This window comes from Hyaena hyaena, unplaced genomic scaffold (genome assembly GCF_003009895.1).
Source record: "Hyaena hyaena isolate Hyena2069 unplaced genomic scaffold, ASM300989v1 scaffold_35, whole genome shotgun sequence".
NCBI lineage: Eukaryota > Metazoa > Chordata > Mammalia > Carnivora > Hyaenidae > Hyaena > Hyaena hyaena.
The window spans coordinates 692,353-705,962 of NW_024080667.1; the positions used below are offsets into that span (position 1 = coordinate 692,353).

Here is a 13,610-nt window from a genome sequence, read left to right on the forward strand (position 1 = left end):
TGCTTGGCTTGCTCTGGGTGGTGGCCCAGGTGGAAATACATCAGTGTGAGCTCCTTGGCTGTGTTCTCCAGCAAGTGGTGAGAACGGACCAAGGGAAAGCATGGGGGACCAGACTCCCAGCTGGTTAGCCCCAGAAGAGCAGTAGGCATGGGACGGAGCATCAGGTGGTGTGCAGGGTAGAGGCCGTCTAAGGGACGGATTGTGTGCACAGGCTCTGCCTAGGCATGAGTCCCTCCCCCCTCCCTGACTTGGTACAAGATCTTGGGTAAGTTGCATCCTTTGAGTGTCTTCCTTTGTAAAATAGGGGCAACAACAATGGCACTCACTTCAGTAGAATCGTTGTGATTAAATCAGGTGATGGCCGTTAAACATGAAGCCCCAGTGCTTGCCAAATAGAGTCGCCCATAGATGTTTGCTGTTATATTTTTACTACTACTAATTATTCTTTGTTTTAAGTTTATTTATTTATTTTGAGAGAACGAGAGATAGTGGGGGAGGGACAGAGAGAGTGGGAGAGAAAGAAACCCAACAGGCCCCATGTTGTCCTCACAGAGCCCGATGCGGGGCTCGAACTTGCAAACCACGAGATCGTGCCCTGAGCCAAAATCAAGAGTCAGACACTAAGCCAACTGACCCAGCCCAGCGCCCCAGTACTAATTATTCTTATCAGTGCAGCAACCGTGTGATAGAGAGAAGAGGTTTGAGAAATATAGATAGAGAAGCATTTGAGAAGGGCTTCAAATCCTAGCCATTTTTAGTACATGAAATGTTTACTGTGTACCAGGCACCTTGCCATCTGCTTGTTTTATATTTGCTAAAAAAAAAAAAAATGTCTAGACATATTCCCTGCCTTTTCTTTTATTGTGCCCCACTTAGCTGGTGTTGGAGCTATAAAACCCCGCTTGTGGTATTGTCTCCAATGATGTTATTCTTTCTGGATCCGAAGTGTGGTATCCTGGCAAGATGGTGAGAGCCGGCATTGGAGAGTTATGGCCTTGGGTCCCATATCTGTTGTATAAACCTCTCTGAGCTTCAGATTCCTCATCTATAATGGATTTTTAACAATAACAGCAGCCAATATTCATTGGGAACTTACAGTATGTCAGGCACTGTGGGGTGTACAGTAACTTGTTCAAATGCACCTACTTGGTAAATGTCAGAGCTGGGTATGACTCAGGCTTCTGACCCTGGGGCCCACATTATTAGTGACTCATCATTCTGCACAAAGGTTATAAAAGCCTTAAAATATGATAGGTGCTCAATAAACTGTAATTGTTGGCATTGTTATTATGATAGCTAGTAAGAGGGGCAGGCAGGATTGAGACCCAAGCCAGCTGGTTTTAGAATCTGTACTCTTAGGGAGCCTGGGTGGCTCAGTTGGTTAAGCGTCTGACTTCAGTTCAGGTTGTGATATCACGGTTTATGAGTTCAAGCCCCACGTCGGTCGGGCTCTGTGCTGACAGCTGAGAGCCTGGAGCCTTGCTTGGTTTCTGTGTCTCCCTCTCTCTCTCTGCTCCTCCCCTGCTTGCACTCTGTTGCTCTCTCTCTGTCTCAAAAAATGTTAATAAAAACATTAAAATGTTTTATATGTATAAAAAAGAATCTGTTTTCTCAAACCAGCTGTGTTTATTCACTCAGTAAATAATTCCTTTGCTGAACACCATAAAAAAATAGTGAACAAAATTCCATTCTTGTCTTCAGTGGAGTCACCATCTAATCCAGAGACTATGAGACAGCATTCACTAGGCTCTGCTCCAGTAACAAATATCCCCCCAAAACTGGTGCTTTTCAGTAGCAAACATTTGCTTTTCACTTACATATTTTCTACTTTCTGAGATCCGAGCTGTTCTGATGGCAGAGGAGGAAGGTAACAGGGGAACCATAAAATCACTCATAAAGCTTCTGCTTGGACACAACATAGTTCATGTCTGTGCACATGTAATTGGCTAAAGCCAGTCACTTGGAAAAACCTGATATTATTTAAGGCAGGAAGTATGTTTCTCCACCAAGGAGAGTCACTAGGGAGAGTTCTGTAGGAATCGGTTCAGAGAGGAGCAGTTTTGGAACTAATAATTAAATGTATCACAGATGGCTTTTTAAGCAATTGTGATACTATATGGTAGGTTCTTTCATGAAAGTGTCTGTTCTTTGAGCAGAGGAGGGAGTGCTGACTTCTTTCAATTTGTTTTTTGAATTTAGAACAAAATCAAGTGTAGAGCATATTGTAGAGCCTCAGTTTTCTGGAACAGGAATAGAGAGAGCTATTATAGATGCATTGAAAACCCAAAATTTACTAGCCTAGTTGGAGTAGAAAGCATTGGTAGTAATTTCTCCTTTCCAAGAAATGATGTAAGGAGTTTTGTTGATAGTTATGTCTGCATGTCTGTAAGCAAAGGGCTTGGGAACTGGGGTATCCTCAGAATGACTTAGGGATAAAGGCTTGTTTTTGAGAACCTTATGTCCTTGTTTTAAGAGGTAGGGGGAAGGAAGACAGAATGGTGGTGGAAAGCGTGGCACGAATCATCCAGAGATTGGTCCTAGACCCTGGGTACATTATTTGGATGCCTGCTCAATTGCTTTCCTTACCTGTGCCCCCACTTTCCTGTTTGTAGGAAATGTAGAGTGTTTAAAAATTTACTGACAAAACCATCTGTTGCTGTTTTTAACTTTCTACCATGGAACTCACCTTAGATCTGGAGCCCACATTTCCACTGATGGTAACTCAGTCACTTCTCATTGAAAACTTCGTATCTTTTCTGAAGAGATATCAGATAAATTCAGATTGCTCTCTCTATCCTTTTCCCCTTCTTTTTGGGTTCTTAGGAGGCCTATGTATTGTCCTGTCTTGGGCATGTCTGTTTGCTCAATGAATCTCCTTCTGGACCCTTCAGGACTCAATGGAAATGTCTTCATCCCCTGGGATGCAGGAAAGACTATTGGTTGGGCAATGACAGCGTTAAGACGGTAGTGCTGTCTCAGATCCTCATGGACTTAAAAGGCCATGTGGTTTTCATTTCTACCCTAATACTGGGTGCCTCATATTGGCATGCACAATGATGGAATGCCCCACCCAGCTGCCCAGGGCAGGATATAAGACATTAAGCCCCTTTGGCTTTCAGATCCCCATATCTATTTAGGTGTTTCCACCCATCTCCTTTGGAGAACGGAGATTCAGGGATCAGGCCCGATACTTTCTTGTTCATCTTTCTCTGTTTCCGCCAAGCTCCTCCCCCAGTCCAGGCCAGGATTCGAGAGTCTTCCTGTGCAGTGAGGAACTGCTCTGATGTCATGTCCTGTATTCTTCCTACCATGCTGGGTTATAGTTGCAACACTATGTTTCCCAGGTTTGATTCTCTTTAATTCAAAACCACCATTTATTTATTTGTTATTATTATTTAGTTCTTACTGTAGCATTTACACTATGCATATCTAACAACACTGTCCACCTTCAAATAATTTGTGAACATTCTTATTCTTTGTACTGTCGTATGTTTTATATGTTATCAACCCCACCATACATTATTGTTTTGACTTAAACCATCTTATTTTTTAAAAGAATTAAAAGATGAGAAAGAAAATGTATTTATGTTACGTGTTGCTCCTTTTAAGTATTCTGGGTTTTTCTTTTTTCATTTTTATAAATAAAAGTTTCCATCTAATGCTGTTTTCTTTCTGCCTAAAGAAATTCCTTTAACATTTCTTTTAAAGTCTACTGGTAATAAGTTCTCTCAACTTTTGTTTATCTAAAAAAAAGTCATGATCTCGCCTTCATTACTGAAAGATATTGTTGGTTATACAATTCTAGGTGAACAAGTGTCTTTTTTCTTTTGGTATTTTAATTTTTTTTAATAGTTTATTTTTGAGACAGAGACAGAGCACGAGTGGGGGCAGGGCAGAGAGAAAGAGGGAGACACAGAATCTGAAACAGGCTGTAGGCTCTGAGCTGTTAGCACAGAGCCCAATGCAGGGCTCGAACCCAAGAGCCGCAAGATCATGACCTGAGCTGAAGTCAGACTCTCAACTGACTGAGCCACCCAGGCGCCCCTCTTTTGGTATTTTAAAGATGTACAGATTATCTTCTGGTTTGTATAGATTCATGTGACAAGTCTGACCTCATTCTTACCTCTGTCCCTCTGAATGCAACATGCCTCTTTTTCTCTAGCTTGTTTTAAGGTTTTCTCACTGTGTGTGTGTGTGTGTGTGTGTGTGTGTGTGTGTGTGTGTGTGTTTAGCAGTTTGATTATAATACGCCTTGGTGCAGTTTTCTTTGTGTCTATTCTGTTAGAGGTTTCCTGAGATTCTTGGATTTGTATGTTTATAACTTTATCAGATTTGGAAAACATTTTGTCCATTATTTCTTCAAATATTATTTTTGTCCCTGCCTCCACCCCACCCCCAGACTCCAAGTGCGTATATGTCAGATAGCTTTATATTGTCAAAGAGGCTCTGTTTTTTCATTCCAGAGAGTTTTATTACCCTGATTTCAAGTTCACTGGTCTTTTCTTCTGCCTTGTTTAATCTGCTATTAATCTCATTCAGTAAAATTTCACTTCAGATATTTTACTTTTCATTCCTAGAAGCTCCATTTGGTTCTGATTTAAACATCCTGTTTTTCTCCTCATTATAGTCATGTTTTATTTCACAATTTTGAACATGCAAAACATATCCATACTAGCTGTTTTAATAGCCATGTTTGCTAATACTATCTCTTGTTATTTCTGGGTCTGTTTCTATATACTGATTTTTCTCCAGGCGATGAGTCACACTTTCTTGCTTCTTTACATGTCTGGTAATTTTTTTTTTTATTGAATACTGAGCCTTATGAATTTTGAATTTTTTGGGTGCTAGATTTTGTCATATTTCTACACACACACATACACAAATGCTCCATTTTTTTTCCCCTGGAAGGTATTTTAGTTACTTGCAGATTAGTTCAATTCTTCCAGCTTACTTTTAAACTGTTTTTGGATAGGCCTAGAGTAGCCTTTATTCTATGGATCATTTAGCTTCATTTCTAAAGACTGGTCCTTCTGGAACCTTTACTGAATGTGCCTGAATTCCAGCAAAGCCCATCCACTTTGGCTGATGAGCACGTGAGCAGTTTGTGGCCCTGTGAGATCTCTTGGAATTGTGGGGCTTACAGCTGCCCAGACTGTAGCTCTTCTCTCCTGGAATTTTTTCTTGCCAGGTCACGTAGGGTTTCATCCTGCTCACATACAGGACTGATATTCAGCCAACAACTCAAAGGGAACCCTTTGCAGATTTCTAGAGATCTCCATGCAATGCCTTCCTCTTCTTTTTCTTTTTTTTTTTTTAATTTTTAATGTTTTTAATTTATTTCTGAGAGAGAGACAGCATGAGCAGGGGAGGGGCAGAGAGAGGGATATATAGAATCCAAAGACAGGCTCCAGGCTCCAAGCTGGCCGTCAGCACAGAGCCTGATGCGGGGCTCGAACCCACAAACTGTGAGATCATGACCCGAGCTGAAGTTAGACGCTTAACCGACTGAGCCACTCAGGTGCCCCAGTGCCTTCCTCTTCAGCTCTCTGTCTTGCAAACTGTTGCAAGTGCAGCCTTCCTGGCCTCTGCCTTCTCAACTCAGTGAGATCACCAGGCTGTCCTTGGGGTCCTGCGCCTGTGCTCAAGTCTGGACATCCTTTTTTAAATTTTTTCCCAGAATGCTTGGTGATGATAGGAATCAACTTCTTCTCACCCCCACTTTTCTGAAGGATCACGGTATCGTGCTGTCTGTTGTTCAGAGTCTAGAAATATTTGCTTCTAAGATACTGTTCAGTTTTCTAGTTAGTTATGGCAGGAGGGTAAACTGAACCATCTTATCCTCTCCTAGTGAGAAGCAGAAGTGCTCAGAGTTATTCTATTGTATACCAGTTTTTGATGATGACGTTCTTCTTTAGAATTGTGGTTGGTACTGTGGTTTTCCTGAGAATGCCTCGGATTTCCTTATTCTTGGTTGAAAAGGATAGATTTATCTGAAACTTACAGAAATTCTATAAGGAGAATTCTAATTCAAGGAAAAATAAAGACAATAATTCACTAATATTTATGGAGCACTGTCTATTGGCTAGTCAGTGCCCTGGTTGTTGGGGATATCATCATAAATAAAGTTTTAAAAAAATCTCTGCTCTTACTGAGGGCACTGTAGAGAAAGTATAGAAAGAGGCAACAAGCATAATAAATAAGTGAAATCTGGAAAATTATAACAGCTCAGATCGTAAGTGCTATTGTGAATTATAGAGAAATAATAATCCCCCCAGCACACATGTGGCACTGACTGGAAAACATGGCCTTTGTCCCTTCATATACTTTAATGACAGAGGCCATCTGCTTAGAGGTACAGTTGCCAAGTATATTACCATAAATGTAAATCTGCTCTAGGGCTGTCCCCTCATGCCCTGTGAATCTCTGTAATTTACAGACACTTAACACAAAGTCATCTTCATGGCAATGTTTGCTTAAACTAACTTGTTTCTTTCCAAATTTTCTCATCAGGATTGGATGTTCCATGAGGGTAGGTGTTATGTCTACCTTCACCTATGATTATATCCCCCAAGCATTCCACATAGGTTTGGCATTTGGAGAGTGCTCAGTAAATATTTGTTAGCTGTTAAACACATGTGAAAAGATTTGTGGGTATACTGGTTTCTTGATACCTGCTTTGCTTGTACATTACATGCACACCTCTAACTCTCCCCTTAAAAGTACAAGCCACTAGAGGCGCCTTGGTGGGTCAGTTGCTTGAGCATCTGACTTCAGCTCAGCTCATGATCTCACGGTTCACAGGTTTGAGCCCCGCATCGGGCTCTGTGCTGACAGCTCAGAGCCTGAAGCCTGCTGCGGATTCTGTGTCTCCCTCTCTCTCTGCCCCTCCCTTGTTCAAGCTCAGTGTGTGTGTGTGTATGTCTCTCTCTCAAAAAAAATTATTTTAAATAAATAAAAATAAAAGTACAAGCCAACTTCTCTTTGAAAATTACATGTTATGATCACACTTTCCTTCTTTCTCTTTTTTTGTAGCTGTGCAGTCATTGTACACCCTAAATGACCAGATATCCCACTTTATTGTGACCAAGTCGAAGGCACTGGAAGAGGACCAAGACCCTTTCCTACCCACAGAGAAAGAGACTCTGAAGAGTTCCATGATCCTGATGAGACACCTCTTAATGGATGCTCAGGTACAGAGATCAATAGAGAAATTCTATAGAGAGTTGGTGATATCCTCTTTTGTTGTCTTTTTGGTAGAGGTTGTGCAAAAATGTCTGACTACCATGCTTATTGAAAACTGCCTTTGTGATCAGCATCCATGTAGCAACGATTCTGATATGTTGAGTATTGGATTTCTGACTAGGAATTATTTGGGATTTGGTATTAAAATAGCTTGGTTTTAAGTCAAAGTAATGGGGCTTAAAAATAATACATGTGTTGTTTCTGAGAATTTAACCGATCCCTCCTTAGCCTGGGAAAAGTGAAAATCCATTTACGTACGAACTTGGCAGGCATAAAGCTGGGGAAGGCTTTGGAGTGGAGTAATACATACCACAAACAGCATCACTGAGCAGCTAATGAATATTTTGGTACATTTGATGCACCACCAGTAAGCGAATCAGTACTGTTGTTTCTTTTTTAATGCTCGCAATGAATTAATTACAGAAGGCATTTAGCCCGTTGCATGCTTTTGTTGAGATGCTCTTCTTCAAGGTTTCTCCTTGTGCACGATTTTATTGAAATATTTAAAGGTAATCTATCTACTCCTTCTGGCTTTGTTAGTGGGTCTCCCCAGATATGTTGCTAGGCAAACACCAGGTGTTTCAGGAGAGTTGGTAGTTTTCTGCATTAGTGAAGCCAAGCTGAACTAGATTTTGTGGTCATTTCTGTCTCTTCAGTATCTAGAAATGTTTCAGAAAGTGTTTTTTTGGTTTTGGTGGTTTTTGTATCAGTTTGCCCCAGAGCTTTCTTCCTGTGAGTTTGTTTTCTGTTCAACAGCAGTGAGGTCAGAATGGTTGGCAGTTTCCTGTGTTTCCTCTGTATCAGATTTTGAACTGTGATTTCTTTGCTTTTGTTTCCACCATGGTGGTGTTTTATGTTTTATTTGGTTAAAAAAATCAATCCTGAAGCCTGTATCTTGTACCAGTAGGACTTTAACTGGCAAGGCTTTTATGCATTTCTCACCTGTCAGTGTTTGAAGCTGCCCCATGGGGTTTTTGAGCCCCTATGTTGAGATGGCCCAAATTATGCAAAGCCTTTCATTTTTATTCACCAGTCTCCATCTCCCCTTTATTATGAGTTTAGCCCATTCAGTTTCTCCTTTCTTCCTGAGCCTGTCTGGTGGAAAAAGGAACGATTCCGAAGCTGTAACAGTGGATTTTAAAACTCGGGGAAAGAAGGGGAAATTTAGAATGATTTACCAAATAAAAGAGAGCAAACTGTTCTTGAAAGGATTGGCTTTCCTCAGTGCCCAGACCCAATCCTATAGCTAACAGTCCAGCCAACGGAACTATCTACATGAATCCCCAGCGATACTGTGCAAACTCTAGTTTGTAAAATCTAAGGAAATAAAAAGACCATTTATCTTTTTTCTCTCCTTCACTAGTGTCTAGAACAGGATTTCAAAAACGTTCAACATTGCTTAAGAAACTGTTTTCGCCCCTAAATGCTAGATTCATTTGACAGCTTTCATACTTGGTGGTGTTGATCGCAGTCCCCCTCCCCCTCCCCGCCTCCTTTTTTTAATCTAATGAGACTAAAATATTTCATTATGTTATTATCTCCTTATTATTTCATTGTCTCCTGATCCCTCATCAATGGCTGCTATAATTTCACACTTAAATAGCCAGATAAAGTAGAGCGGGGTATGGTGGATGTTCCCCCCTAAGTCATCCCTCCAAACGGAGGTGGGTTGAGTCTTCTTCCTGAGTGGGGCAGAAATAGAAAATCAGATCGAAAAGTGCTGTGATGTCCATTATTTCTTTTGCCTACTTCTGTTCAAAGCCTCTTTCCTCTTGTCTTTCAGACTAATACAAGAGGAGGTAAATTGTGATTAGTTTGGTCTAAAAATACCTCCCTCCTTGCTTTTCTCCCCAAACCACTCACTTCTTGAGACATTATTTGTGGTTATCTCTATGTCTGTGGCCGAAGTCAATTAGAATTATGTTATCTAATGCCCCCAGCCTCAGAGCATGTCCCTAAGATTGGGGTTGCCAAACTTCTAAAATGGCAAGGAACCCCAACATTTTGGGTATGGCCAGGGGCGAGATGGTGGCTTTCAGTTTGGAAGGAGACATCTAGAGATATATGATTTTTAAGAAGACTCTTTAATGAGCATCTTTGGAAATTCAGCGACTTTCCATTCATGTTTTGGCATTGTTTCTTACCTCGACTGGAAAGACGAATGAATGTGCTTAGTTCGTATTCTAAGTTCATCGATAATGGGAGGTCAACAGAATGTGAGTTCTGTGTGCCTCCTTCCCTTCAGCTGCATTTTGTGATATTAATAGATGTGCGGTAGATCTGTGTGTTGTAGGACGTAAGCTTCTCAAGAGCAGTAACCACATCCCTTAACTTGGTTGGTATAATAGTGTGCTCGCTTCCATACCCAAAGGACTCTTAATAGCATTAGATGATGATGAAATACTCTGACATCAGTTTGTGAGTTGAATGAAGTCAGGCACAAAGTATTCCAGAGAACCTGGAGGCTGCTTTCGAGAGCAACTGCTTAAAAGGCATAATCGATTCAAGTCACATCTGTCTTGGAAGCAATAAATCCTGCTTAGGAGAATGTCAAAGGCAAAAGCATTGCTGGGCTATGAAATTCTACCTCTGAGGATTATAAACCAGTATGCACACAGCAAACACATCTCCCAAGTATAATAGGGGTGCCAGGCATGATTGGCAGGTCTGACAGTCCATTCTAGAGAAGGGAAGCGAGAAGGAACATCTCACACGGGGAGCCCCCGAGCCCCACAGTTACGTATTCATTCCCTCAATGTCTGTCTGAACACTGAGGGGGTGTCTCAAAGAGGCAGGGCTCCCCTGTTTGCATTCCATTCCCCTCGTAGTCTGCAGGCCCCCCAAATTCAATGACATGTACCATTCAGACCACATTTGAAACCCGATCTTGTGGCTTTTGTTCCTGAGAGCCAAACTGCCGACTCAGCCTCATGAGTGATTAGATTCATAACACCGAAGAGGTAGTTCTTTTGGTAGAGATTAATTCTTTTACTCGTACCGTGTGACTCTGCATGCTAAGAGGAGTTGATTACAGCAAATTAAATCTCCTATTGGCAATTCTCTCTTTCTTCCCCCCCAAAGACCTCGTATCATTATTTATTAAGGGGTGAACAAATGCTTGGGAAAACAAGAAGAGCGCTTTGTTGGCCTCAGGGTCCCTTCCTGGAAGGCTGGGCGCTACCAGGAGGAGACTGTTACTTCCCTGTGGGCTCCCTTCTGCGGCCACAGCAGCTAGGAAGGGCCCGTGTTCTGCCGCCCAAGCCTGGTGGAGTGTGAGGCCCTTCTCCCTGGGCCTTGGCCTGGATTTGAAGGCAGGGCTTGTGTGCAGCGAGGCTGAGCCCTGGGTGCACCCTTCCCAGAGGCCCGTCTCTAGGAACGAGGGAAGCAAGGCTTTAAAAACAAAAACAAGCTACACAGCCATCATCTCTAAGCCAGTGTGTGCTCTGGGCCTGGCAGAAGTCAAATGTTAGGTGGCAAATAAATGAAATCCACTCGATCCTCTGGCCCGCCCCTTTCTCTGCTCTTTCTCCCCTTCTCTTTTCCGCTTGCCTTCCTTTCCCTCCTTCCTCCGCCCCACACCCAGCATCTCGTCTTCCTCTCCCACCTTCTTCTTCTTTCCTCTCTCCCCTGCCTCTTTTTCCCATTGGCAAAGTAAGTCTTAGTTGAGAACTGGAATGAGGCTTCTCCCTTCCCTTCTTCCCCTTTTCTTTCCTTTTCTCATCTGCTTTTCTTTCTCTCATTTGTGTTTGGGGATCTGGAAAGCATGTTTGCCAATAAGCCCATATTCCTCTTTGCCCAGTGAGGGAGAGGAGGGAGAGCAGCATGGCCGAGGGGTGGATTGGCAGGAGGCAAGCCTGGTGTTCAGGAGACAGGAGGGCATCCTGCCGGCATCTGAGACTCAGAGTGATGGCTCTCAGAGTGGTGTGATTTTCTCTTCTAGAATGTTCTAGAAAACTCCTCCAGTTAGTTATGCTTCCTGATTAATTTCTGGTAAAATTGATCCAATTCGACATGAGTCGATTAGCTGTTTGAGCTGTCCAGACACTTCACTCTCTAGACTGGCCTCGAATGGGAAAGTGTGGTTTGGGGCAGAGACTGCACCAGAGGAAAGTGGGGCTCAGGCTCCTGACCAAATAGTTGGGGAGGGATGACTTGTCAGCTTGTTTGGGGAAGGGGGCCTTGGACACTGGGTAATTGATGCACATCCATGACAGTCATAACCCTGGAAGAGGACCTCTCCCTTTTCTAGCACATTCCATCCCTCCATGTACTTTCCGAAGCCAACACCATGCTCAGGACATGGGGCTTGTGGTTATTACTAGTGCAGGAGTCTGGTACTTTCTAGCTGCTGTTGGCTTCAAGGTCATGCCACAAGGACAAGCCTGTTGACAGGCCTAGGGAATGTCTTGCCAATTAAGTTGCAAAGTCTAGGGCATCAGAAGCGTGCTTGGCTCCCAAGGTCACAGACGCTGGCCGTGGCTAAGGGTGGCACAGGAGCATGGGTTTTTCTTAGTATCTTTTGCAATTCAACCCTGTGCGGGAGAAAGAAACAGAACCGTCCCTACATTGTGGCAAGCTTAGAAGACACTCTGAAATCAGAAAGAGGGCAAAGTTTTCAACAGAAGAAAATTACCCTGGGACATGTTTGAATCTATGCTTGCTGTCAGATTTCCACCTCTTCCAGGTCATAGGAGAAAGAAACACTTAAACGGATGCAGAAGAATTTAGTTCACCTAACTAGAGAGCTACAGTGGTAAACCGATTATTCCAAGGAGTCTCAGTTTATCCCCTCCGGTAACCCACGTGCTCCATTACCCATCCGTCCTGTACATTTGAAAAGGCAATGCTTCTTTTCTGTTCTCAGATGCAAAACCATAAAACTAGCGGGTCCCCTGCCTGCACTTTCTTATGTAACGCACACAAGCTCACTGCCCATTCTGCCATGGTAATTTTGATCTTTTAAAGTGGTTTTTTTGTTTTAAGTAAATAAAAGTTAACCTGCAGGGATTGCCAGGCCTAGATGTAGTCCTTTCGGTTATAGAGGCCCCTGCAATCACACTCCCTGCTCCAAAGGAACAGAAGGTGACACACAAAATTGCAATGCTGGTCCTCTGATAAGCTTGAGTCGAGGTGTTTTTTATGTTAATAGTGAAAGGTGGCCTCTTCTGAGTTTCTGCCATCTTTGTTTTTTTTTTTTTTAATTTTTTTTTTTTTAATGTTTTATTTATTTCTAGGAGAGAGAGAGAGACAGCGTGAGCAGGGGAGGGTCAGAGAGAGAGGGAGTCACAGACTCTGAAATAGGCTCCAGGCTCCGAGCTGGCAGTCAGCACAGAGCCCGACGCGGGGCTCGAACCCACGAACCGCGAGATCATGACCCAAGCGAAAGTCGGACGCTTAACCGACTAAGCCACCCAGGCGCCCCTGAGTTTCTGCCATCTTTGTAAAGTCCATAAGGTAGAATTTTAGGAAAGTTCTGGAACACTGACCGTTGCTTTCAGTGTTCACTGTGCAAAGATCCAGATACAGCTGGAATGGAGACTCAGAAAAAAACCGCATTCCTGCCCATTGCCATGTTGTGGAGGAAAGGAGCATCTCTTATGGTGGGTCACGCGTGAATGAACAGTCTCCACCAAACTGGAATAGCTTCCATGGATACGTAGCTATGGTGCCGGAGGGAAATTTGGGAATCTGTTTTCACACCACAGAAACTCTATGCCATGTTAGATGATACGTGTTTATTTCAGTGACATACATTTATTTATTATTAATTAATTTATTTTTAATGTTTATTTTTGAGAGAGACAGAGACAGAGCATGAACATGAGCAGGGGAAGGGGAGAGAGAGAGGGAGACAGAGAATCCGAAACAGGCTCCAGGCTCTGAGCTGTCAGCACAGAGCCTGACGCAGGGCTCCAAGTCACAGACTGTGAGATCATGGCCTGAGCTGAAGCAGGACGCTTAACCGACTGAGCCACCCAGCCGCCCCAATGAAATACATTTTAAATGGTAATAAAATAGAATGTATGCTGCTCTGATAGTCAGTGGTCCAAGGGACATAGTGAGGGGATCTGAAATAGTAGCAAAATCATGGAAGGAAGTTTAGGGGTAAAGACTCGGGTAGGGTTTTTGGTCACCAGTAATAAAGACTGGCTCTGACTAACATAACAAGGGTAACATTTGATGGAAGCCAATAGGGTTGACCTTTGGAAGCACTGGAGGACAGCTTCAGAGAGTTAGGTCTCAGGAATTAAAGAGAAGTCGCTTCAGGGTGCTGGGGTTGGGATAAATTGACCCCAGCTCTTTTCCCTCTTTCCGTCACTTTGATCAAGTGTCTGATCTGCATGTCTCAGGTCAATGGATCCTATCCT

General features: G+C 42.9%; 1 protein-coding gene across 1 annotated transcript in view; it reads left to right on the forward strand.

The window, feature by feature from the left end:
* The window catches only part of KAZN (kazrin, periplakin interacting protein), a 1,074,891-nt gene that overhangs the window by 246,426 nt on the left and 814,855 nt on the right, over positions 1 to 13,610 (forward strand). Inside the window, exon 2 of the mRNA XM_039228973.1 lies at positions 7,033 to 7,190. Coding sequence (XP_039084904.1) covers positions 7,033 to 7,190 — 158 coding nt within the window. The remainder of the gene's footprint in view (positions 1 to 7,032; positions 7,191 to 13,610) is intronic.